The sequence below is a fragment of the Leuciscus leuciscus genome (assembly GCF_965113295.1).
Source record: "Leuciscus leuciscus genome assembly, chromosome: 17".
NCBI classification, from domain to species: Eukaryota; Metazoa; Chordata; class Actinopteri; order Cypriniformes; family Leuciscidae; genus Leuciscus; species Leuciscus leuciscus.
Window position 1 is genome coordinate 39,904,897 of NC_138741.1, and position 27,321 is coordinate 39,932,217.

Genomic DNA, 27,321 nt, shown 5'->3' on the forward strand with positions numbered 1-27,321 from the left:
TTTTTGTTTGAAAAAAGAAAAGAAAAAAAAAACATTTCTTTGCTCAATACTTTATTTTTCTTTTGCAAAACTTTGTTTCGTATGTACAGGCTGTGTGGTGTAGAATTCACTCCATACCAGATGTCTCATCGTGGTGCGCATGCGCATCAAACAGGGATTTGGGAGAGTCGATCACGTCTTCAGCGCTGGAAGATCCGGATCATTTTAGCCAATCGGTTCGTTCGGACGGTTCGTTTCAATGAATTGGTTCACAGTTCATTGAAACCAGTGTTGTTGTTCAATAACATTATTATTATGAACATCATTAAAAACTCGTAACCAATAAAACACAATGCTAATTATTAACGGTATTATTTCCAAAATTAATAATAATGTTTTAATCTCACCTAAACAAAGTGACCTACAAACGTTTCGCGCATCGGTTCACCCGAATCATTCAATTGAATCGGTTTAAAACAAAGAGCGAATCGGGCATCGCAATCTCGGGCGTGTAACGGGATCTGGACCGAACAGGGCGATGTCTCGGACAGAAAACCGAACCCGAATGAAGACGCTGATCACGGACAACGGCTGTACCGCATCGTGCTGTGTTTAAGCGCGCGACAGGGACGGACATCGGTGTAGTGACGTCAGAGGAGAGTCTGTTGTCTAGTGATGTTTCTGATTCCCGTCACATATGCCGGTATTTAACGCACCCACGTGACCTGTGTTCTCCGTGTTACATGTAAACCCTGACTGTAAGATGCAATGCTGTTTATTTCTCGTCTAACACGATGGTTTCTGCACAGCATCAGTGTGTGATGATCAACATATAGTCCGTATAATGGGATTTCAGGACTGACTTCAGATGTGTATATTAATGTGAGTAGTAGGCTATGCTGGTTGATCTATGTTGACCGAGTTTTGGCTGGGGGTCAGTGTTGGTTCGGACACCCCAGCTGGACCCACAGCTGAGACGCTTCTCAGAACCTTCTCTTACACTGAGGAACAGTACCAGAACGCTCAGCTATTGGCTCTTTAATAATGTCCTCAAAACATTAGCACAGAAACATTATTTATATCATTCATAGAGCCTTTTTTTTTTATTATAAAAAAAACAAGTTTTTTAAATGTCACTACTTGTTTCAGAACGTTAAGAGAACATTCAAACGTAGCATTCCCATAATGTTTGCAAAGTTGTAATAAAGAAAGTTCATAAAACCAATTTTTTAAAAAACATTCAGGTTTTCATAGCGTAATGAGAACTTTAATGAGCCGCTCTTAGCCTATATTCAGTCAGCGGGGTCTCTAAACTAGTGTTGCGGAGCCGAGCGGTGGTCCGCCCATGCCGGTGTCGTGCTGCGGGGCGCTGGGTCCCGGCTCATCCCCCAGGAGAAGCGTCCCGGGCCTGGCCGGGGTCAGGGCTTGTCTGGGCCAGCCGAGCGCTTCTGACGGGCTGAAGATGCTGCGCTCCTCCTTCAGTCTGGAGGGAGTGGAGGAGCGGGATGAGGAACAGGAGGATGACGGAGAAGACCAGAGGGACGGTGGGATCCCCTTCATCATTAACAGGGGGGGTCTGCCCGTGAACCCGGAGACCTGGGAGCAGATGTGGCATCACGTGACCCGCATTCACCCGGATGGAGGAGCGCTGGGCAGGAGGATCCGGGGAACCAGCGACCTGCCCAAGGTAGAGCTCTCACTGACACCAGAACACCTCATCCCAGCACTGCTCCGCTGATCCGCATAACACACGCGTAGGGTTCGGGAAGCTTGTTTCCACCATTAAAAGAGGTAATCGTCTCACAGTTCAGAATTATGGGGGAAAGTAGGGCTGCACGACACTGAAGAAAAACGTGATATTCGATATGTGATACGATAATGCTTAAAGTGTGTAAAATAAACTTACATTATCTTTAAAATATGTTTAAAATGATATAACTTACATACACGTTTGGCTCGAGGTCATGGTGCAAAGGACCCTAGGTGGATTTTACTCCGAACCATCCCTTTAATGTCTCATTTAGACACTTATCAACCACCTTTTTCTAGACCAGTAAAAGCTTTAAAACAATCACAAGGGCGTATTAATGATGTATTAATGATGTATTTCATGGCGTAGAGTAAAACGTGAGAATATCATGAGCTGTTCATCACTTATTTCAGTAATTTAACCAAAAACCCATTGACTTCAGGACGACGGAAGCGGAAGTGATGCACTCTATAGTGGTATCAGTAATGCATCCGCGGTTTATAGACTGGTTTCCATTTGTCCTGCTGACTTTATTCCTTTAGTTCATCCCTTATAGACTGATCGAATCAGACGCATCTAATCAATACCAGTGAGTTGAGCTGCTCAGGGACACTGTTCCTGCTCGACTGATATACACAGCACACAAATACATCCTGAACTCATTACTATCCACTGACACTGAATGATCAGCCTGGTATTGTCCCAGTGTGCTGATGGTGATGCTGTTACTCTTCTGTGACTGCAGATTCCAGTACCAAGTGTGCCTACATTCCCGGCCAGCATCAGCGTTCCTCATCGCCTGGAAGCCATTCAGAGATACATCAGGGACTTGCAGTATCCTTTCCCTCCAGCGAACCATCCTCCTGCTCACAGTGAAGCCAGTTTCAGCTCCAAACCAGAACAAATATCTGTCGACGGGGCCAGAAAAATCAACTTAATTCAAAGGGGTTCTTTTTAAACGTTTATTTTTCTGCAGATATTTGTTCTTGTTTAAAGCTCAAACTCATTTCATTTTGATTTTGTTTTCAGAAAGCAAGACTTACTTTTGCTTCTCCAGTATCTGAGGACTTTGTGTTTTGCTTGTATCACAGTTTACAGTGACTTTATGTCCTTCAGTCTGCAGTGTTCATGTAGTTACTGCACGCTGTATGAACTTTATAGTATGTTGACTGATTCCTGACTAACATGCACGATAAAGGTCAAAGGTCCATATATAGAAATGATTCCTCCAAAAATGTCCTACCAAACTCCAAAAATCATAGAGCAAAAAAGTATAAAATTATAACAGTGCTTAATAGTCCAAGTCATGTGATAGTTTAGTGTGAGAAACAGACTGAAGTATAATATCATGTGTCCATGTGTAATGTGTTCAGGTCAAACTCTTGTCAGATCAGATATGATGTTTCCATCCACCTATTCTTTAGGATAATGCATAAAAATACTGAATGGAAATGCTAAGATAAGCATAACTTCTAAAAATGCACATAAAAAGTTTCCATTAATTTACTGAATAAATCCCTCGATGCTCAACAATAAACTCCTGTGACTTTCCCTCAGCGTCAGCTGTGATTGGATAACCAGTGGACCAATGGCATCGCAGCATCTCTAATGTTGGTTTGGTGTTTCTGAAACGCCGGAGTCCAAGTCTGTCATCAGAATGATTTGGTATAACTGATGTCCCTTGCATTTGCAGATTTATATCTAAAAGCTTTTTTCATTTTTCCACACTAATGTTTAGATATTTAATAGAAGAAAACACCAATAACAATGTGAACTAGGTCGCTCGACATTTACCCTATTTCCCAGGAAGTGACGATTTTGTTCTCTTGAACCCGTGATGGAAACGCTGCTTTATTCATAAATGTTTTATGTGATATAAAAATGTTGTGCATTTTTTTGGATGGAGAAGCTAATGATGCCTGAACACCATTGGTTCTCATCTCTCATGTGATCAATCCTGACACGGCAAGCTTCAATATACCAATTCACATTTACATTCATGCATTGCAGCAGACGCTTTTATCCAAAGCCACTTAATAAAAGAGGAATGAATGAGATTAGAGAGGGTGATGGAGGGAAGATTATCAGCGAGTTATGACTTTGGGTGTATTCCTCTTTCCCAGCTGACTTCAGAAGGCCTGGCAGTGTTACATCCCTGTCTTGTTACCCCTGTTTTCTGTTTAATTCTATTGTGATATGTATTTTCTGTTCCCATTGCTTCTGTGTTTTACTTCCTGTGTGTGCATTGCTTCCTTAGCTGGCATGTTCATCTCCATAGTTACCCTTGTTTGCTGCTATAGTGATTAATTACCCTCACCTGTCCCTTGTTATCTTGTGTGTGTGTGTGTGTGTGTGTGTATGTGTATATACACATATACACCAGTGTTTACTGTGTTCTTGGTCAGGTCTTGTCCAGTGATGGCTTTGTTGATATGCTCAGTTTTCAGTTCTGCTCCTGTTCCATGTCTCTCTGATATTTTAAGTTAGTTTGTGTCTTCATCTTTGCATTTGGATCAAGCTCTCCTTAGTTTGTGAGTAATGTAATGTAATGCCTTTCTCTGCTGTATAGTGCAGATCATTTTAGTGTAGCAGTAGATTCACATTGATGATATATTGTTTTTGACTCTTAATATGGGTTATTGTGTGTAAACTTTATATAGCTCATTGTTTGTGTTCTATGCTTAACATCGTCTGTCAGATACAATCACACTGGGACACAGTTCTTTGAGATCAAGAAGAGCCGGCCGCTCACAGCGTAAGTCCAGTCCACACATCATCTGCTCCTTCTTTTAGAACATCATCCTTGAATTAAAAGCAGAGTCATGCCATCCAGACATTTACTGAGAAAAACTGTTACTTTTCAATTCAATACATGAATCTGAATTTCAGTAGCAAAAAGGATGCAACATTGTAATTTAAGTTTAAGTAGAAATAAAATGGAATTATATTCCAAAAAAAATTTAATAAATCGAATTGTCTGAATGAATTAACCATAAACATACACAAAACATATTTCCAGAAACATTAGATATTATTAATGATCAATGTTTGAGATGCCACACATAAACGTTTGTGTTTAATTATATTTAGTTCCTTAAATAAATTAGCTTTTTTAATAAACCTGGAAGAACATGTCAATTTCTATAATACTCTAATTGACACAATACATTATATAATCAGTAGATTAAAACAATTTTGACCTAATAATAATCAATGTGGTGGCGGCTTCAATTACTGTAGATTGTTTTGACAGTGTTGAACGTAGTATAGAGAAATATCCGTATCAGGGCATAATTAGTCAAAAAGAATTATGTAATTATGTTTTGTTGAAAAAGCTCTGAGCAGAAGACAGGAAGTAGCAGAGGACAATATGGCTTTAATAATGACATCAGATAAAGAAAATCTTATTTCACTATGAATACTAATGATTTTCTGAATGAATTTGATTGTGAGCAGAAAAATGCAATCATCAGATGCTTTTACTATAGTTGTTTACTTGCATTCAGACTCTTATTGCATTATTACCTACAATTTGTTCCTCAGATTAATGGACATTGCCAAGGAAATGACAAGAGAATCTCTACCAATCAAATGTTTGGAAGCCGTTATCCTCGGAATGTATCCTTCCCTTTGGAATTCACTGAAACCTGGATTGAATATATGAACTTTATTAACATAGAAGCATGTACACTGAAACAACAGAGGACCTAATACAGAGCCTTGTGGCACTCCATAGTCCAAAGTGGTGGCAACCAGACAAATAGGATCTAAACCATCTTAATGCTTGTCCACAAATCTTATATAATTTTCCCAAGGGAATGACATGATCTTTTGTGTCAAAGGAGGCACTAAAATCTATTAGTACTAGAAGAGAGATGCAACCACCGTCAGATGATAAAAGCAACTTGTAACTCTGACAAGCAAGGTCTTTTTACTATGGCCTAAATCCTATTAAAACTCTAAGGCCTGGTTTCACAGACAGATCTTAGATTAAGCCAGGATTAGGCCTTAGTTCAATTAGGACATTTAAGTAGCTTTTATAAATGTGCCTTAAAAACAGTATTGGTGTGCATCTTGAGATAATAGTGCATATTAAGTGCATATTTTAAGATATGTAAGTGCAAGTTGCTTTCAGTTAAAACAGCTCAAACAAGCATTTTAGCATCAGACTAGGCTTAAGCATGGTCTGTGATACCGGGGGTATATTTCTAGCATAAATGGAGGATTTGAGATGGGTCTATGAATATTTTATGCTGCTGGATGCTCAAAATAAATTCAGAATCTAGTTTAGTCTTTCAGTCATGTTCTAAACACTTTAATGACAGAAAGATGGATGTAGGCAACAAGAGGGTGGAGTAATGATGCTGAAAATTCAGCTTTGATCCCAGGAATAAGTTACATTGGACTATACACTCACCTAAAGGATTATTAGGAACACCATACTAATACTGTGTTTGACCCCCTTTCGCCTTCAGAACTGCCTTAATTCTACGTGGCATTGATTCAACAAGGTGCTGAAAGCATTCTTTAGAAATGTTGGCCCATATTGATAGGATAGCATCTTGCAGTTGATGGAGATTTGTGGGATGCACATCCAGGGCACGAAGCTCCCGTTCCACCACATCCCAAAGATGCTCTATTGGGTTGAGATCTGGTGACTGTGGGGGCCATTTTAGTACAGTGTCATGTTCAATAAACCAATTTGAAATGATTCGAGCTTTGTGACATGGTGCATTATCCTGCTGGAAGTAGCCATCAGAGGATGGGTACATGGTGGTCATAAAGGGATGGACATGGTCAGAAACAATGCTCAGGTAGGCCGTGGCATTTAAACGATGCCCAATTGGCACTAAGGGGCCTAAAGTGTGCCAAGAAAACATCCCCCACACCATTACACCACCACCACCACCACCACCAGCCTGCACAGTGGTAACAAGGCATGATGGATCCATGTTCTCATTCTGTTTACGCCAAATTCTGACTCTACCATCTGAATGTCTCAACAGAAATCGAGACTCATCAGACCAGGCAACATTTTTCCAGTTTTCAACTGTCCAATTTTGGTGAGCTCGTGCAAATTGTAGCCTCTTTTTCCTATTTGTAGTGGAGATGAGTGGTACCCGGTGGGGTCTTCTGCTGTTGTAGCCCATCCGCCTCAAGGTTGTGCGTGTTGTGGCTTCACAAATGCTTTGCTGCATACCTCGGTTGTAACGAGTGGTTATTTCAGTCAAAGTTGCTCTTCTATCAGCTTGAATCAATCGGCCCATTCTCCTCTGACCTCTAGCATCAACAAGGCATTTTCGCCCACAGGACTGCCACATACTGGATGTTTTTCCCTTTTCACACCATTCTTTGTAAACCCTAGAAATGGTTGTGCATGAAAATCCCAGTAACTGAGCAGATTGTGAAATACTCAGACCGGCCCGTCTGGCACCAACAACCATGCCACGCTCAAAATTGCTTAAATCACCTTTCTTTCCCATTCTGACATTCAGTTTGGAGTTCAGGAGATTGTCTTGACCAGGACCACACCCCTAAATGCATTGAAGCAACTGCCATGTGATTGGTTGATTAGATAATTGCATTAATGAGAAATTGAACAGGTGTTCCTAATAATCCTTTAGGTGAGTGTATATTCACACAGAAAACAGCTGTTTTAAATTGTAATAATATTTTACTATTTTTACTGTATTTTTTATCAAATAAATGCAGCCTTGGTTAGTAGAAGAAACTTATTTTAACAACATTAAAAAAATCTTAATTATTCCAAACTTTTGACCAGTAGTGTATGCACCAATGAATCATGCATTTAGAAAACAGATTTCATTTCATGAATGTTTTCCTGTCTGTTGAATATAACACTTAACGCCGCTGGCCTGTCAGTTACCTCACCAACAGCATGCCGAACGTCGAGCGGTTTCCTCTCAGCTTTAAAACACAGTTCTCAGGGAGTCATTTCCGTCACATAGTGCTGGGCGTCCACAGCGGGGGCCGCTTCGGGGCTCTGGGCATCAGCCGGCGCCAGGACCTGATGTACAAACCGCTGGAGTTCAGGACGCTCAGCGACCTCCTGCAGGAGTTCCAGGCGGCCTATCGGGGATACTGGCACACGCTGTGCAAAGTCAAGATTGGGCATTACGTGTCACATGACCCCCACAGTGTGGAGCAGATCGAGTGGAAGCATTCGGTGCTGGACGTGGACAAGCTGTCCAACGAAGAGCTGAGGAAAGAGCTGGAGAGACACACCCGGGATATGAGACTGAAGGTACGGACGAGGCACTTACAGTTAAAGCATATTAAGAGTTAATAAAGAATCATTCCATAAAAGATTTTAAATATATTTATTTGAAGTTCGGAACATGGAATGTCTTTAAAACGGTTATTAAACAAAATCTGAATCATGTCAAGAACATGAAACTTTTAAAAGCATGTGTTAAGAAAATTGTAATGGTAAAAACACTTCATAACAGAAATAAGCAGTTCTTGCCACTCATCATGGTCCCGGATCCCATTGTCTTCTAGTAGTCCTAGTTTTGGAATTCCAATCTTAATAATATTGCTGCTTTATAATCCCCAAAATTTAAGGAAATACATGCAGGGCATTTAACTTTCATAATTTTCTTTCACCCTTTTTTATTTTTTTATTCTGTGGTGGAACAAGCTTCCATATTGCCTAAAAATGAATGAGAGTTTGTGTCTTAACCAGCCTAAACTGTTGAGAAGCAAATGTTTGTGCCTAATGTAAAAAATTGCTGAAAAATTTACAGTAACTTATTGGCAATTTTGGTAAGTCAAGTCAAGTCACCTTTATTTATATAGCGCTTTTTACAATACAGATTGTATCAAAGCAGCTTCACAGTGATAACATGAAAATAATACAACAAAGTTTATTAAACATGAAGTAAAAAAAATTGCGTCATCGTCCATCTTAAAGGGTTAGTTCACCCAAAAATGAAAATTCTGTCAGTAATTACTCACCCTCATGTTGTTCCAACCGCGTAAGACCTTCGTTCATCTTCGGAACACAAATTAAGATATTTTTGATGAAATCTGAGTGCTGGATCACTTCTCCATAGGCTGCTAGGTGGCCCAAACTTGCTGGCCCAGAAAAGTTATTAAAGAGATCGTTAATATAGTCCAAGTGACTCCAGTGGCTCAATCTTAAGTATATCAAGCGACGAGAATACTTTTTGTGCGCAAAAACAAACAAAAATAACGACTTTATTCCACTATTCATTTCCTTCTCTCTGGGCCTCGTAGTGTTTTTGCGCAGCGCGTCTGTTACACGTCACCACGTAGGCTCACTATTGGCCGACGCTTGTCATGTGTGTGATGCGTGATGACGTATAACACAGACGCGCAGCGCAAAAACACTACGAGGCCCAGAGAGAAGGAAATGAATAGTGGAATAAAGTCGTTATTTTTGTTTGTTTTTGCGCACAAAAAGTATTCTCGTCGCTTGATATACTTAAGATTGAGCCACTGGAGTCACTTGGACTGACAGAATTTTCATTTTTGGGTGAACTAACCCTTTAAAGCTGCAGTCCGTAGCTTTTCCTCTTTGTCGCCAGCTCTGTTCGAAATCTGCAAATGCAGGTATTTGCGGAATTATCAACTTTACGTGGGTTGTACATCGGCATGAAACAGCGCGGATGAATCCAATGTTTTGAGGTGAATGTGCAGCTGTCAATCACCGTGCCGGTGTGGATACTGACATTCAGAATCACAGATTTTACTTTTTGGAAGTATGACCAATATTAGAATTTTCAACGGAAAATGACGTCTGAACAAGTAAGTAACATCCACTTTTGTTCTGATCAGCTAAGGGGAAAAAAAGCATTGCAGTAAATCGTGCTGATTAACGATCGCTTATCACATCATATCAAATTGTGCAAATCATAGAAGAGCAGTTATTTTGTACAAACAAATAACAATAGTGCTATGAAATAAACGGAATCCCTGTTATGCATAAATGTGTTATAATGTAACATAATATAAACATCTTACGTCAGGAAAATTTTCACTTTAACGATTTGATTCAGATCCAATACTTGACAATGGAGGAGGCGGGTTTGATCTTCTGGGAGTAGAGATGAATTGCTCCCTCTCATAGCTAGCACAAAATAATTCATATTTACCATAATAGCAAAACGAGAAAGGCACAACAAAGGAAACTCCGTAACTGTGTAAATTAAAAGTGCGCTACTGTTACGTAATTAAACTATTGAAATGTCTTACCTCTCTAGCAAAAATAAGCCGTCTCTGCGTCCGTTTTGAACCCCTTTAAAACACGGAGTTCACGCCATCTTTCAAAAGCCCTGCTGATGTTTGTCCTTGTTTTCGCATGGGCTGGTTGCAGTCTCTTTTTTCTCTAGCCACTCCGAAGTCCGAAGTCTTTTGGGTTTTACAACTGGTGAATCTCCAGTGGTCACTGGTGATTGTCGTTTGAAACATTCTGGATCCGCTATAAGTTAAATTATTTCAAGTGCTGTGAGAAAAGGTTACAAGTCTCCACCTCCAACATCCTCACACTCATAGCCTACTAGCCGGCACTCCTTCTTTATGTGGACAGATGTGACGTAATGACGCAAAGACATGCTCGAATTTCCCGCGGAAATCCACCAGTACCACTGGAATTAAAATCATTATTAAAGCTAACCGATTTGAATCGAGCTAAGGCAAGCAGAGAGTTTTGAACACTGGCTGGTTATGTTTTTTTTATTATTATTATTTTGGATAATTTTTAACACAAAAAAGTTACGGACTGCAGCTTTAAATAAGGCAGATCAATAGTATTGTTGAATATTAAGTGTCCCCAACTAAGCAAGCCAAAACCCAAGGCAACAGTGGCAAGGAAACAAAACTCCCATCAGTGACAGAATGGAGAAAAAAACCTTGGGAGAAACCAGGCTCAGTCTCTCAGTTCTCCTCTGGCCAACGAGCGAACAGTGTATGATTATGATTCAGGCAGCATTACAGGTCAGAGGTCAGATTGGATCAGAACATTCAGAATATTTATCCAGTTCCATCTGGTTGGAAGTTGGAATCATCACGCTGGTGTGGAGACGAGTTTGTTGAGGATCAGTGCTGATGGCTGTGGTGTGGATGAGGCCTTCACAGGGCTGATGAGGCTGGGACTTCAGGGATGCGTCATGGATGGGTCCAGGTGCAGGTCCACCATCTGATCTGGATACGGCCTGGATCCGGCTGACTTCAGTAAACCTTGGAATAAACAGAAAGACTAACATTAACGCTAATGTTAGTCTTTCTGTTTATTCCAAGGTTTACTGAAGTCATAAGATGCCATTCTTCTTATGATGTAACGAGTACATCTGGTGTTATAGGAAGTGTCCCCGGTTCCAGCTGACCTAATCTATGCAGCCTGATAATTATTTAACTGATTTGAATAATAGAAATGTAATGTTCTATATGAATGCCAGGCCAAAGAGAGTTTTTAGTCTAGCTTTGAACTGACAGAGTGTGTCTGCTTCCCGGACAATGTTAGGAAGACTGTTCCAGAGTTTTGGTGCTAAATAGGAAAAGGATCTACCGCCAGCAGTCGATTTTGATATTCTAGGTATTATCAACTGGCCGGAATTTTGAGATCGCAATAGACGTGAAGGACTATAATGCGTTAAGAGCTCGCTCAAGTACCGCGGAGCTAAACCATTTAGTGCTTTTGTAAGTAATCAGCAATATTTAAAAATGTATACAATGTTTAATAGGGAGCCAATGCAGTGTTGACAGAACCGGGCTAATATGGTCATACTTCCTGGTTCTGGTAAGAACTCGAGCTGCTGCGTTTTGGACCAGCTGTAGTTTGTACCACCCATAATAGCATTACAATAATCTAGCCTTGATTTCATGAACGCATGAACTAACTGTTCAGCATTTTTCATTGAAAGCATATGTCATAATTTAGATATATTTTTAAGATGGAAGAATGAATGGTTGGTATCAAAGAGCACACCCAGGTTCCTAACCGACGACGAAGACTTGACAGAGCAGCCATCAATTGTTAGACAGTATTCTGGGTTAATACGTGCAGAGGTTTTTTGCCCAATAATTAGAAACTCTGTTTTTTCAGAATTAAGTAGTAGGAAATTACTAGTCATCCAATTTTTTATAATCAGCTATACATTCCATTAATTTTGTGAATTGGTAAGTTTTGTTGGGGCGTGAAGAAATATAGAGCTGAGTATCATCAGCATAACAGTGAAAACTAATGCCATGCTTCCTAATGATTTCTCCCAAGGGAAGCATGTACAGTGTGTGAGTGTGTGAGTGTGAGTGTGTGTGTAGCATGTACAGAGTGAACAGCAGCGGTCCTAGTACTGAGCCTTGTGGTACGCCATACTGAACTTGTGATCGATAAGACATCTCTTCATTTACTGCTACAAACTGATAACGGCCAGATAAGTATGATTTAAACCATGCTAATGCAATTCCACTAATGCCAACATAATTTTCGAGTTTATTTAAAAGAATGTTGTGGTTGATGGTATCAAATGCAGCACTAAGATCCAGTAACACTAATAGAGAGATACAACCACGATCGGATGATAAGAGCAAATCATTTGTAACTCTCATCTATCCTAGGATGTCCTTCGAAAAAGAGTAGGGGTGTGTAAAGACCACCCATTGGCCCAACGACGGAAATCCAACGGTGTGGGCGAAGGGATAATGCGTGTATGTCTTTTCAGCGCTCCAGTGAAGTTCACTTAATTTATTGAATTTAGTTTCAATATTACTTTAGCTCAAAGCTTAATCTGGCTCCAATTTTCAGATGATAATCAAATTTAGATTGTGTTTCTTATTAGAAAATAATCATAAATATTGATTATCATTTAATTTAGATCTTTGATTATTCTTAGTATCCCATACTGTCAATTGTTCATTCATTAAGGGACCCGATGCCGCACACAGTCACACGCCCCGGGTTTACGTGGATTTCACGGACACAGTCTTGCCAGTCTGATGACAGAGGGTGCAGGGTTTGCTAATACCTCTTAAGTCGGTTGCCTACTGCTTACTCATACAGAAAAGTGTAGTTTATTTAGCCACTTCAGTACAACTTGCCAAGTCAGTGATAGACAGAAATCAAAAGGTCTTCAAATGACGCGCCTACTGCTCCGTTCATAAATGCGCCTTTAGTTTGACCTATCCTGGACACAGAGCTGCGGTAGCACCAGCCTCCTCATAATCTACTAAAATAATGATTTCAGAATAAATCAAGATGTAACATTTATTTGTCAGGTAGAAATGTATCATGCCAATTACACAAGTAAATGATTAAAAGCCAATTCAGAAATAATAAATACATGACATCAATTGCTCAAAGATGACTCTAAGAGTAAGCAATGCATTCCTGACAGAGACACACAGTGGTGTGTGAGTGTGTTCTGATAGGAAAACATTACAGAACTTACAGAATACACATATGACCCAGAGGGGCTGCATATGGAGTATCACTGGGGTGTCCAGCCGCAGGTGGAATATTTCAACCCCAGGGGTGGCAAGGTGGCTTGCCAAGGGAAAGACACATGCTCAGAGAGGCTTACAGTGGAAATACACAATTTGGGGGTCGCCCAGAGGAGGAACCATGCACATGGCGGCACCTAGCCAAGCGCAAAAGCTGCCAGTGACATAATTCTGGCGTTGACGTCAACAGTGCTGGAGGAATTCAGGGCCTCTCGGGGAGGCTCACCTGAGGAGAATAATCACACATATCCAGTCAGTGGAGTGGAATGGCGAGCAAGCGAAGACACCTGAGCGGGTCCTAGTACCGGCTGGTTAAAGCGAGTACGTGAGAGGATGTGTTAGGTGTCGCCCAGCCTGCAGCTCTGAGATGTCTGTTAGCGAGGTGCCATGCGCTAGAGCCCAAGAGGAGGCCACACTCCGGGTAGAGTGGGCCTTCACACCAAGGGGGCACGGTCGACCTTGCTGCTGGTATGCCAAAGCAATGGTGTCCACTATCCAGTGAGACAACTTTGCTTGGAGAGATCCTTTCCCTTCAGCTTCCCACCATAACAGACAAAGAGCTGGTCTGAGGTCCTGAAACACTGCATTCTGTCAACGTAAGCACGGAGGGCGCGTACTGGACAAAGCAGTGCCATGGCAGTGGAGTGGTGGGAACTTTGGGCACATATCCAGGCTGGAGTCTCAGGATCACGTGAGAAGCATGTCCATTGCACATGGTATCCCAGCCCGTGGTGGAGGCATCTGTTGAGACAACAACATGCCTGGAAACTCGTTCTAAGGGCACTCCGGCCCTTAGAAAGCTGAGGTTCGACCACGGGGTGAAGGTCTGACGGCAGGTCGGAGTAACTGGTACTCGGAGCGTGCCGTGTTGCCATGCCCACCTCGGGACTTGATCGCGAAGCCAGAGCTGAAGCGGTCTCATATGAAGCAGTCCGAGCGGCGTAACTGCGGATGCCATATGCCCCAGGATCCTCTGAAATAACTTCAGTGGAGCCGCACTCTTGCCCTTGAACTGTCTCTGGCAAGCCAGCAGTGACTGCGCACGCTCGCTCTTAAGCTGTGCGCACATGGTGACCGAGTCGATTTCTGTACCGAGAAAAGAGATCCTCTGCATGGGGCAAAGTTTGCTCTTCTCCCGGTTGACCCGACGGCCCAGACAGGCTAAGTGCCGGAGCACTAGGTCCCTGTGTTCCATATTTACATACACAGATCTTCAGAATCCTGTATGAACTATGAAGCTGTGATGTTGCTCAAGTATCTAAAACAGTTAAACCTCACTTGAGAAGCAGCCGTAATAATGGTGATGATGAAACATCTGTACTTTAACCCTATAAAGACACACGTCTGATAAACCACGATATCTCCTCCATAAAACGTTTTTTTTTATTTCATCTTAAGACATTTTATTGGCAGATGTTGATTTTATTTATATGCATCTTATGTCAATATCTGCTATACTGTTATAAAGAACTGATTTACATTATAAGCATCAGAATTTCATCTCACTTTTTGACCAAATATCAGTATCTGCACCAAACTGCAAACTTTTGCTCAGTTTAAGCCTCTGAATAATATGAAGCCATTTATCCTTCTTATTCCCACTATATCAGACTGTATGAGGCATAAAGGTCTAATGTATCAAATATTATACTTGACCAAAAAATTGTTAGTTTCAATAATATGTTCCATTTTTTCTGATGTTGCTGTTGTGTTTCAGATCGGTAAAGCCGCTCCTCCGTCGCCCTCTAGAGACCGGAGGAAGGATGTGGGATCTCCTCTGAGGAACCCGGGCAGCCCGATGCGCAAGAACATCCAGAGCGACAGACGGTACCTACAGATCATTCACTGCACCCCAACAGAAACACTAGCTGTTCTAACACTAGGTGGCGCTGTTTCCACAGGTCGTCGGTGGAGAAGAGAGCGGGGCCTGCAGCGGATCTGAACGGATACCAGATCAGGGTGTGAGAGATTCGACATGAAGAGGATCGTGTGCTCACTCACTCCCACCTCAGACCATTAGAAACACTGCATCATATTTATATTCATTTCACATTTAATCTGTAAATACAGTGCACTTAACCTTTACCTCTACTAGTAGACTAATGTACAGGCTAGTCTGTAGTGCCTTTGATCAGAAAAAAATCATTATTTTCCTTGTTTTTCAGCACATATCTAAACATCCTTAAATCAAGATAAATTTAGTCTTGAAGATATTAAGTCTTGCTTTATGAAAAATTTATCAAAATGGAGTGAGTTTGTGCTTCAAAAAAAAAAAGAATAATTATTTGCCTTTAAAGAATTTTTTTTTTCTGACTGCAATGGCAGACATTGGTTCTTCTTTTAAGCAAAAACTCAGTTTAACAGGAAACAAGACTTGATTTAGCTTCCCAGTAAATGTATCTTTAAGAATGTTTAGATATTTGTGCTGAAAACAAGACAGAAACACTGAGGAAGAACATCATTATTTTCCAATGATATGATAATATGAGCATGTAAATCAGCAGACAGGGTTCAGGGGTTCTTCAGTGAATGCAGCACTCGGCCCTTTGGGTTTTTAGGTTTTATATATTTTTTAACTCTTGAAAGACTTGCTGAGTTACACATGACGAGTAACATTTGAAGTCAACATGAAATGATAACTGGCTAAATTCACGTTGCTGCTCTTATTAAGAATGTTTCACCAGTGCACAATATGCTAGAGAAATAAATGTTTGTCTTCATAATCGTTCATCAAAATGTAATTACTTGCTCCATTTCTGAACTTCTTTCTCCTTCAGCTGATGTCATCAGACCGCCTGTCAGTCGCCTGTTTTCTGTTAAACAAGGCATTTGAGTGGAGAAATAATGAGTTGTGGATGTGAAGATCATTTCATGTTGACTTTATTTGAGCGACAGTCTGTTTCATGAGATGAGATCGTGATCTCCTACAGAACACACGCACTCACACACACACACACACTCAGACACACGCACTCGCACACACGCACTCACTCTCACGCACGCACTCTCTCTCTCACACACACACACACACACACACAAACACTCATACACACACGCACACACACACACACACACATATTGAAGCCAAATGTACATCTGATGATGCTGGTGCTGTTAAATCTTCCCGTCGTCTGTCTCACGTTCTCATGATGCATTAGAAACGTCTCGGGTTACGACTGTAACCCTTGTTGCCTGAGAAGGGAACGAGACGCTGCATAGAAGACGACACTGGGGAACGCCTCCAGCGTGACAGCGTCTGAAGTACGTGTGGAACTAGTCCCATCTCGATTGGTGTTCATGATGTCATGATGGTGTTCATGGAAGCTACAAATGGGAGCCGGCACACAACAGTGTTAGCTTCTGATAGGTCGAAGCAAGTCGTTCTCAGGCACTCAGGAGGTGTGCCAAAGGGACACAGTGTTTCTTACAGTCGTAACCCGAGACATTCCCTTTCGAGAGAACTTGCATTGCGTCGAAGACGACACTTTGGGGAACGAAATACCCACTGCGCCACACTGACTAGTGCCTGTCCTGGTGTGAAGCTTGTCGGGCACAGCTCAGGACGAGAGGCCTTGAGAACCCGGCGTGGAGGGCAGATCCAAGCTGTAGTATCTAATGAAGGTATCACAGACCTCTTGAAGGGAAACCCCCAATAGCAGGGCTTTAGAGGACGCCACTCCTCTAGTCGAGTGGGCTCTAATCAGGAGAGGCGAGGGCACACTGTGTGCCTCATACGCTGAAGAAAAGGCCTTTGCAATCCTCCTGCTAATAGTCTGCTTAGAGGCAGGGGAACCCTTCTTAGGAGACCCAAAGCACACAAGTAGCTAGTCTGACTATCTCCAACCCGAGGACCTATGTACGTAGGCCTCTAGGGCCCGGACAGGGCATAGAAGGTGTAGCTTTTTTGATCAGCTGAAACATGTGGTGGAGGATGAAAGGCCTGAAGGATAACAGACCGTGCCACATTCAATGGCACATTGGGCACGTAGCCTGGCCTGGGGTGGAGAATGGCCTTGTGGTCCCAGGAGTGAAGTCTAGGAAGAGGGTGCAACAGATAGAGCCTGCAGGTACACAACTCTTTTAAGGGTCGTAATAGCTAGCAGGAAGGCCACTTTGAAAGAAAGAAACTTCTCCGACACCTCGTCAATGGGTTTGAAGCGTGCCATGGATTACCCCTAAAGATACACTGCCAGGTCCCAAACGGGAACCCTGGATTGGACGACAGACATCATCCTCCTAGCACCACAGAGGAAACAAATGATAAGTTAGTGTTTCCCCAACAGGCCGTGCTTAAAGGCGTGTGGAAGGCCGCTATTGCCACCACATAGACCTCAAGTGTGGATGGGGAAAGACCAACAGAGAAACGGCTTTAGAGGAACTCCAGCACTGAAGCCACTGGGAAGTTTACTGGTTTCAACTGCCGTTCTCTGCACCAAAAAGTTAACACATTTCACTTTAAAGCATAAAGTTTCCTCGTGGAGGGAGCTCTAGAGTTTAAGATGTTCACAACAACCTTGGTTAAGAGGCCAGTACTTAGGAGTCCCCTTCAGGGGCCAGACCCATAGCTTCCACAGCTCCGGCCTGGGGTAGTATACAGAACCCTCGGCCTGAGAGAGAAGGTCCCTTCTGATGGGGATCTCCCATGGTGGAGCTGCTAGGAGCACTATGATGTCTGAAAACCAAACTCGGGCTGGCCAGTACAGGCTACCAGAAGTAGACTAACCACGTCCTGACAGAACCTCTCTAGAACTCCCGGGTGCAGAGCAATGGGGGAAATGCGTACAGGCGGCACCTCGGCCACATCTGTACCATGGCATCCAACCCCAGAGGAGCTGGATGCGTGAGTGAAAACCAAAATGGACAGTGAGTGTTCTCATGAGAGGCGAACAGATCTACTTCCGCTTGGCTGAACTTCCTCCAGATTAACTCCACCGTCTCAGGGGTGGAGTCTCCATTCCCCAGGCCTCAGTCCCTGCCTCGACAGGATGTCTGCTCTCAGATTTTCGTCCCCGGGAATGAACATTGCTCTGAGTGAGAGTAGTTTGCCCTGGGATCACAGAAAATCCTGATGCACCAGTCTGCACAGAGGGCGCAACCTCAGATCCCCCTGCCGATTTATGTAGGAGACCATAGACGTATTGTCTGTTGGAACGGGTTTCCCCTCTGTGAAAAAAACCCTGGTCCTGAGCCACCACTGCAGGGGTCGTGTGTACAGCTGGCGAAAAGGTATTATGTTGGACGCTGCTGCCAGGAAACCCAGCACTGTCTGAAAGTGTTTAACAATGTTGGTTTGGCCTTGCCTGATGTTGGTGACTGTTGTCAAGATAGTTGATAGTTGCCGTCACATGTGACGTCATGACGCAACACCGATCGAGTGTTCCCCAAAGTGTAGTCCCTCGAAAGGGAACCCTTCCTGCCACATGATTAATTACCTGCGTGTGATTAACAGATGTTTTGTCACGCCACTGGAATGTCATTCATAAACTTTTGTGACACTTGAAATTTAAATGTACAATAAATTCTTTTGTTAAATAAAATTTTGTTTCTGTCAAGTGTGACATGATGATACGCTGATGATTTACATTGTCAGACGAGAACTCGCAAAATAATAAAAAATTAAATATATGTATATACATAAAAAAAATTGTGAACTGCTCATAATTATGTATATAAGTTAGTAAAAGTGACAGAACTGTTGAGGTCAGATGTCATGTGTCTGATCTGACAGATTGTGTGAGGCTTCATCCGAAAACCATCAAGAACACTAGACCGGTTTACTACAGAAAACCTCATGCAGAACGCACTAAACATGGGTTTACTACACTTTTACACTGAGTGACATTAACTTGATTCCTAGTTGCGTTAGTTTGAACCTTTTAAGGCATTTTCTAACTGTATTAAATGTCACATTTTTAAATGTACTAAATTCAATTAGAATAAGACATAACAATATTAATATGGTAACACTTTACAATAAGGTTCCATTAGTTAATGCATTTACTAACATTAGCTGCAGTATTTATTAATCTTTGTTATCATTAGTTAATAAAAATACAGCGGTTCATGTCATCTCAGGTTAATTAAATAATATTAACAGATAGAACTTTTGATTTTAATAATGTTTTAGTAAATGTTCAAATTAATAGAACAGAATATAAAGCCTTTAATGTCATTATACTTGCATACAACGAAATTAAGAAGTGCTTCCCTTGATGCCGGGAAAAAATATACAACATACACAAACAATATTACATATGGCACAAATTTAAAAAATATAGTAAAAAACATATAATTATATTAAAAAGTATATTGCACTAAACCAGTTCATTGTAAAAAACAAAACAAAACAAAAAATCACCCTAACATGTCAGGTTTCGAGATAACATGCCACTGGATAAATTACTACTTTGTTATCCAGTGTTACTATTAACTTATTTTATTATTGAACTTTATTATCAGTATATTTTGCCCCCATATCTTGAATTTTGGGACCATTTTTGTGGCATTTTAGCCCCAGTTAATTTCCGACTCTGCTGTGCTTGAATAGGGTTTGTTTTTTTCAATAAACTATTTAGTTGCTGTCGTCATCAGTGTGAAATCTGTGTCCAGAATCAAAATACCAGATTAATAATCTGAAAAACAAGCCTTGTGCAACATGAGGAATAATATGAATTTACAGATGGTTTGCTACCTTTAGGTCTAACAGTGTTGTTCTTTAATGGATTTACAGTTTAGCGTACACTTAAAGTTCCAAAATTATTATAAAACATATGAAATGCTAATTCCAAAAATGGAACCTTGTGCAATAAAAGGGATATTTTTTTTAACATGTTACTGTTAGTTTGATATTATTGTCATTGTCATTATGTAATTTAGTTCAATATATATATATATATATATATGTATGTATATATATATAATTCATTAATTAATTAAACAATTAATATATATTTTGTTTCTTGAAAATAAGCCTTATGCTATGCAAAGGACATTTGTTTATGTATATCTGAGTTTGTCTGAGCTGAAAACATGAAATGCGCAGTGTGTTTAATGGGTATGAAACCGAATGTCTAATAAATGTCAAATACTCGTTGCAAGGCTTGTAATCATATTGAGAAAGTGCAGAAACTTTATTTGTGTAGCACTTTGTATGGTATGGATTGTTTCAAATCAACTATATAGTGACAACTAGTTGTTATCTAGTTGTAACTCCACCAGCGAGACAACCAACTTCCTCCCCGGCATCCTCATATCATTCGGCCACCCCAACGATCCCACAAATCGGGAAGTGGACAGTAGTAGTATTGAGGCAAGCGCTGATCAATTCTGATATGCAGTTCTTGCGGAGGATGAATAAAGCGGAACTGTATGATCTCTATGTTACATTGCAATCAGCCAACCTCTCTCCCAAGTCCACTCCAGCCTCCAAGACGGATAACAGGCAGAGCAAAGCCCGCAGGGCCCAGAATTCTCCTCGCTCGACCCCACCATCTTCTTCCTGCACAAGATCTGGCTCGCTTCAAGCATCAGGCCGCAGAAGCAGGCCGCTATCTACCAGTTTCCACCACTGCAAGACCTCACCTGCCTCCTCGCAGCCGGGCTCACCAACCCTCCCTCAACCTCTCAGTCTTTTCCTTCCGCTGTTACTAACCCTTTTTCTTTTTTTCCTTCTTGTGCTTCTCTTAACTTACCCTCCCAAGCCTCAGAGGGCGATTCAAGCATGAGGCTGCCTCGTCTGGCAATCGCAGCCCTGGCTCCTATATCCACTTTCAGGTCTCTCCTCCAAGCTAAATCATATTATTCTTTATTCACAGCAACACAGATGCCCGTCCCACCAAACGCTGTTGCCTCAGAGCCACCCCCAATGGCTCATAACATCAGAGCACAGATCCTCACAGGTGCGGACGTAGATCTCTGATTTCTACTTTCTCTGATTCCCGTATCCATATCCATATCAAACCACTGTACGAGTCGTCCAGTGGAACCAATGACGATCTACACAGCAGGGTGTTCCTAGACTGCAGAAATATTTTGTGCATGAACTGGAGGTTAGTGGCACATTCCCTGACATGCCCTCAAATGAACCACTCCATTCCCCCCTGCCCGGACACAACCCCAGCTAAATCCACCTGCTACGTGCCAAGACCTGCAATCATCAACGCAAACCCAGATTGCGTAAGGAGAGCTCCTCAATCAGCAGCCAACCCTGCAACTGTTTTAACATTGGGGATTGCACCAGACAGCATTCCTGGTATATACATATCTGTGAACAGAGACTTCTGTGGCGGCGCTCATGCCTGTCGCCTATGCCCAGTGTTTTAAGCTGTCAATAAAAAATATAAAAATTACTTATCGACTCCTGTGAATATTTATCACCTATCTATCAAACTAGCTCACCACCAGGATTCTGACTTCACTAATTATCTTCTGTCCGGCCTCAAACATGATTTTAAACCCGGCGGGAAATGCCTGCTCTCCCCAAACATCATCTGTAATAATCTCCAATCTGCTCTTGCAGAGCCTGACGTTGTAGACAACCTGATTAAAAAAGAAGTCGAGTCAGGCTTCATGATCGACCCTTTGGACGATCCCCCTTCAAAGTTTTTCGTATTATCCCCATTGGAGTGGCTACGAGAAACTTTTCGGGTAAAAAACGCCTTATAATTGATCTGTCAGCTCCACATAATTCCATGTTCTCAAGAATAAACAGGTTGATCCCACTCGTCGAATTTTCCCTCAAATACCATGACATAGATCAGGCGATAGATATTATAAAAACCGTGGGTCAGGGCATTTGGCTTGCCAAAATCAACAAAACTTCTGCTTTCAAAGTGATGCCCATCCATCCAGATTCATGGCACTTATTCGGGGTACGCTGACACGGGAAATTCTGTTTCGCCCTGTATCATCTACCCTATTAGACAACTCAAAATGTTCCAAACACGAACTCCTTTCCCTGCTCGGCCACTTAAATTTCACAATGCAAATTATTCCACAAGGCCGCCCTTTCATTACACATCACCTCTTACTCGTGTCTTCGGTCCACGCGCTAGAGGACCTCATTTCCATTACTCAGTCATGCCATGACGAACTTAGGCTGTGGATAACATTCCCAAAACAGTGGAACGGTCTATCTTTTTCCTCCCCCTTTGATATCCAACTATTCACAGATGCAGCCCCTTCAGTCGGCTTCTGGGGATTTTACCAAGGACGCTGGTTCGCTTCTCCAAAGTTGGGGTGCCCAGAGGGCCTGGGTAAAGATAATGATAATATAATCATTTTTACCAATATTAGCTTTTGAGATGTCTAACTAGGGGTTTTTAGGGGTGCTGAATCTATCCCAGCCATTAGTTTTGAGTAAAAATGACTCCTTAAAGGGGTGGTTCGGGATTTTTGACATCGGACCTCATTTTTAAGTCAGCCTGGTTGTTATTCATCAGTGGAGACATTTTTTTTTCAAAATTATCCAGTCCTTATATTTGGATAGTTAGCCGATGCTAGGCTAGCGCGAGTCAATGGTATATGTTAGCCAGCCATTAAAAACCGTTTTACCCACTCCACAGTGCACCAAACGCAAATCAATTATAACACTAGACTATCGATGCAAATGTCCGTTGAGAGAATGATGTTAGAAATCAAACTTAATAAATCCCGAACCACCCCTTTAATCTAGAGCTGCACGATTATGACAAAAATCATAATTGCCGATCATTCCCTTGAAATTGTAATTGCGATTATTAATTACGATTATCACAATTTACATTGAATATATATATATATATATATATATATATATAGGCATATTATAATACATGTTTACACAAAAATTGTTAACACACAAGTACTGTCCCCCTTTACTTAACATACACATAAATTGTAAGAATATGACTAATATTAAAGACTACTAATAGATAAACATTATAGGAGTATGCTAAAGCAATTAAATAGCAGTCCCAAACTAGTTTTTGTTAATACAATGTTGATATGAGCCACCACAGTCATTTAAAAATATAAAAAATAACACAAAGTGAAAATAAAGTGGCATTTTGGGGTTATGAAAACAACAGTTATCATGGTGAATACACAATACTAACAAGAACTGTTAATGAAACAGCTCCTGGTGAATAGAATGAAAATCATACCTGCATGCAAATCCTTCTCTCTTATTGGTATTTTACTTTTATTTCGTGACTTACTAATTTACATTGTAACGACGTTGCATGCTCGTAGTTTCTTTTGCACTTTATATACAGTGATCATGTCTGACCAGCTAGTTGTGCCTCAGGCGTGTTACATCTGGCCCGGCCCTCTAGCTGCTACCGTAGGCGTACACCAGGCTCAACATCCCCCCCCCTGGTGAGTCGGTACAGTCAGCAGCTGCCAACGCCGAACCCCGGGCGGCGGTTAACTAACCCGGAAAACTCAGCTTGTCTGAGCCTGGGCGCGTGGAGCCCCTGGTGGAGGAAATTCCACCAAAACGGGTCTTTGGACCTTCCACTGCAACCAGGACCATCTCCAGTCGTCTTGACTACGTCTTGCCACTGGGTACAGATGTGGCTGGTCGAGAGAGTGAGGTTGAATGCTGCGCAAATCACCCTCACTTAAATCCAAGTTCTCTGCGCAAGTCATGGCACTTTTTCTTACCATCGTCATTATTCAAGTCCTGTGGCGATGGGTGAGCGATGAAGCAGCAGGCACGGATATGCTGGAGGCTGTAGCTGCAAACCTGCACGCAGGCGGCTCAGGATATTGGTCGTTCCCTCGCTGGACCGAAGCAGCCAAAGTGATACCACTCACTGTTGGCGCCTGGAATGTGCGCACCTTGATGGACACATCTGGATCAAAAAGACCTGAGAGACGCACCGCCCTCGTGGGCAGAGAGCTAGCCAGATATAATGTGGATGTTGCTGCCCTTAGTGAGACCCGACTGGCCGATACTGGACAAGTGACTGAAGTGGGTGCAGGTTACACATTCTTTTGGAGAGGACGAGGCCAGGAGGAGAGACGTGATGCTGGTGTTGGTTTTGCAGTAAAAAATCACCTGGTCAACCAATTGGCAAGCCAACGCAAGGGGATAAACGACCGTTTAATGACTTTACAGCTCCACCTATTTGGTAAAAAGGCGGCCACCATCATCAGTGCCTATGCCCCTACCATGACCAACTCTGACGAGAACAAAACCAAGTTTTATAATGACCTGGAAGTCATTATTGCTGCCACAGCCAGCTCGGATAAACTCCTGATACTGGGTGATTTCAACGCCAGAGTTGGAACACATGGTATTGGAAAATGTAACAGCAACGGTCTTCTACTGCTGCAAACATGCTCTGAATTTGACCTGCTCATCACCAACACGATATTCCAACTACCAAAGCGCAAGAAAACTTCATGGATGCATCCTCGTTCACACCACTGGCACTTGATTGACTACGTCATCGTGAGGAGGAGCGACCGGCACGATGTCAGGGTGACCAAGGCAATGTGTGGTGCTGAATGTTGGACTGACCATCGTCTCATTATCTCCAAACTTAACATCCGGATTAAGCCTAGCAGACGCCCACAAGGACAAAGACGTGTCAAGCGTCTTAACATCACTCGTCTACAACAGGAACACACCAGACTGGCCTTTGCTGAGGCTTTAGACCATCACCTGGAGTCTCTAAGCTTCGAGCATACAGACGCTGAGGCAGACTGGACTGCTCTCAAGACCGTGCTGCATTCTACAGCCCTTGAATCACTTGGTGTCTCATTACGTACACATCAAGACTGGTTTGATGAGAACGATGCAGAAATCCGAGCACTCCTTGATGAAAAACATCGCCTGCATAAAGCATATCTGAATGACAGCAGCTCAAGTTTAAAGAAAATTGCCTTCCTCAACATTCGCAGGATTGTTCAGCAGAGACTTAGAGTCATGCAAGACGCCTGGCTGTGCGCAAAAGCTGAGGAGATTCAATCCTACGCTGACAGTAACAACACCAAGTGCCTCTATTATGCACTCAAGCAGGTCTATGGTCCGCAACACTCAGGAACTTCATCTCTCCTGAGCTTAGATGGAACAACACTCCTTACGGAGAAGGACAAAATGCTTGAAAGGTGGGTCGAACACTACAGCGCGGTCCTCAATCGGCCATCATGCATAAATGAGGAGGCAATTGCGAGATTGCCTCAAGTTGAAATAAACCAGTCATTGGCTGTTCTACCATCCACTGAGGAAACCAGCAAAGCCATAACACTTCTTTCATCCGGTAAAGCTCCAGGGTCCGATGCCATTCCAGCAGAAATCTACAAGGCTGGAGGGCCTCGCTTAGTCGAGAAACTGACCGACCTCTTCCAGGCTATGTGGAAATTAGAAGCCGTTCCCAAGGAGTTCAAGGATACTACTATAATCAATCTATATAAAAGGAAAGGCAATCGGCAGGACTGCGACAACCATAGAGGCATCTCCATACTATCAGTCGCTGGCAAAATCTTGGCAAGAATCCTTCTGAACCGCCTAATTGTCCATCTAGACCAGGGTCTGCTACCTGAGAGTCAGTGTGGTTTCAGAAAAGACCGCGGAACCACTGACATGGTATTTACTGCTCGGCAGTTACAGGAGAAATGCCAAGAACAAAATGTTGATCTATATATGGCTTTCGTTGATCTAACAAAAGCATTCGACACAGTCAGCCGAGAGGGCCTATGGAAAATCATGGCCAAGTATGGGTGTCCAGACAAGTTCATTGGCATTGTGCGCAATCTCCATGATGGCATGATGGCCAGCGTCAGAGACCAGCAAGAACTCTCTGATCCGTTCCCAATCACAAACGGGGTGAAGCAAGGCTGCGTTTTAGCGCCAACGCTCTTCAGCATGGTGTTTTCTGCCATGCTGCAAGACTCATTCCAGAATTACAACACTGGGATTAACTTCATCTACCATTTTGACGGTGGGCTATTCAATCTGCGGAGGATGCAAGCCAAAACTAGAGTGGAGGAAGTCACTGTTCGAGAACTCTTGTTTGCTGATGACTGTGCTCTGGCTGCTGGCTCAAATAAAGATCTACAGGACAGTATGGACCACCTCTCCTCAGCTTGCAACAACTTCAGCCTAACAATCAGCACAAAGAAGACTGAAGTCCTATACCAACCTGCTCCTGGGAAACCCTACACTGAGCCAACCATCTTTGTGAATGGGCAAAAGCTTTCAGCCGTTGACAAGTTTATTTACCTTGGTAGTACACTGTCTCGTGCTGTGCACATAGATGATGAAGTTAACATCAGGATTGTCAAGGCCAGCGCAGCCTTTGGACGTCTACGTGACTCGGTATGGGAAAGGACTGGCATCAAGCAGGAGACAAAACTGAAGGTCTACCGGGCTGCTGTTTTGCCAACTCTTCTGTATGGGTGCGAAGCCTGGACAGTCTACCAGCGCCATGCCAAAAAATTGAATCATATCCACTTGAGCTGTCTGAGGAAACTGCTGAGGATCAAGTGGCAAGACAGAATCCCTGACACGGAAGTCCTCAGCAAGGTGAATATCCCCAGCATCTACACCATGCTTGCGAAGGAACAGCTTAGATGGACTGGCCACGTGACCAGAATGCCCTACGTGAGACTTCCAAAACAAGTCTTCTTTGGCGAGCTGAAAAATGGCAAGCGAGCAAAAGGTGGCCCCAAAAAGCGCTACAAGGACACTCTTAAAGCTTCCTTGAAGAGCTTTGGACTCGACCTGAAAAGCTGGGAATCCCTAGCACAGGACCGACCTGCCTGGAGAAGAAAAGTCCAGGACGGTGCAATCCTCTGTGAGAGCAGGAGAAGCTCCTGTGCTATCTTGAAGAGGCAGCAGCGCAAATCTACCAAGGAAGGACATGTGGCTGTACCTCAAAGTTCTACATCCTCCCTGACCTGTCCAGTGTGCCACAGGGAATTGGCCTCTTCAGCCATCTGCGCACTCATCAAAACCCAACAAAATGACAAACGTGCCATGGTCATCATCAACTTTGATGGACGAACAAGAAGAAGAAGAAGAATATACAGTGAAGCGATACACAGCGCGCGCCGCCGCATTTGCGCGTGCAATTGAAAAGTGAGCGCTACGAGCACAGTATAACGGCTGACAGGACAGTAAA

General features: G+C 42.6%; 1 protein-coding gene across 1 annotated transcript; it reads left to right on the forward strand.

The window, feature by feature from the left end:
* Positions 1-467: 467 nt before the first annotated feature.
* Positions 468-18,747, forward strand: vash1 (vasohibin 1). Its single transcript, XM_082143581.1, has 7 exons — positions 468-1,666; positions 2,475-2,563; positions 4,428-4,484; positions 5,273-5,347; positions 7,613-7,994; positions 14,928-15,037; positions 15,112-18,747. Exons 1-7 carry the CDS (start codon positions 1,325-1,327, stop codon positions 15,173-15,175), a joined length of 1,119 nt encoding a protein of 372 aa, XP_081999707.1. The 5' UTR covers positions 468-1,324; the 3' UTR covers positions 15,176-18,747.
* The last annotated feature ends 8,574 nt before the right edge of the window (positions 18,748-27,321 follow it).

Coding starts and splice junctions, on each gene's coding strand:
- vash1 (XM_082143581.1), top strand. CDS start 1,325: ATGCCGGTGTCGTGCTGCGGGGCGCTGGGTCCCGGCTCATCCCCCAGG. Junction 5,348..7,612: donor GAAGCCGTTATCCTCGGAAT/GTATCCTTCCCT, acceptor CTGGCCTGTCAG/TTACCTCACCAACAGCATGC. Junction 15,038..15,111: donor AACATCCAGAGCGACAGACG/GTACCTACAGAT, acceptor CTGTTTCCACAG/GTCGTCGGTGGAGAAGAGAG.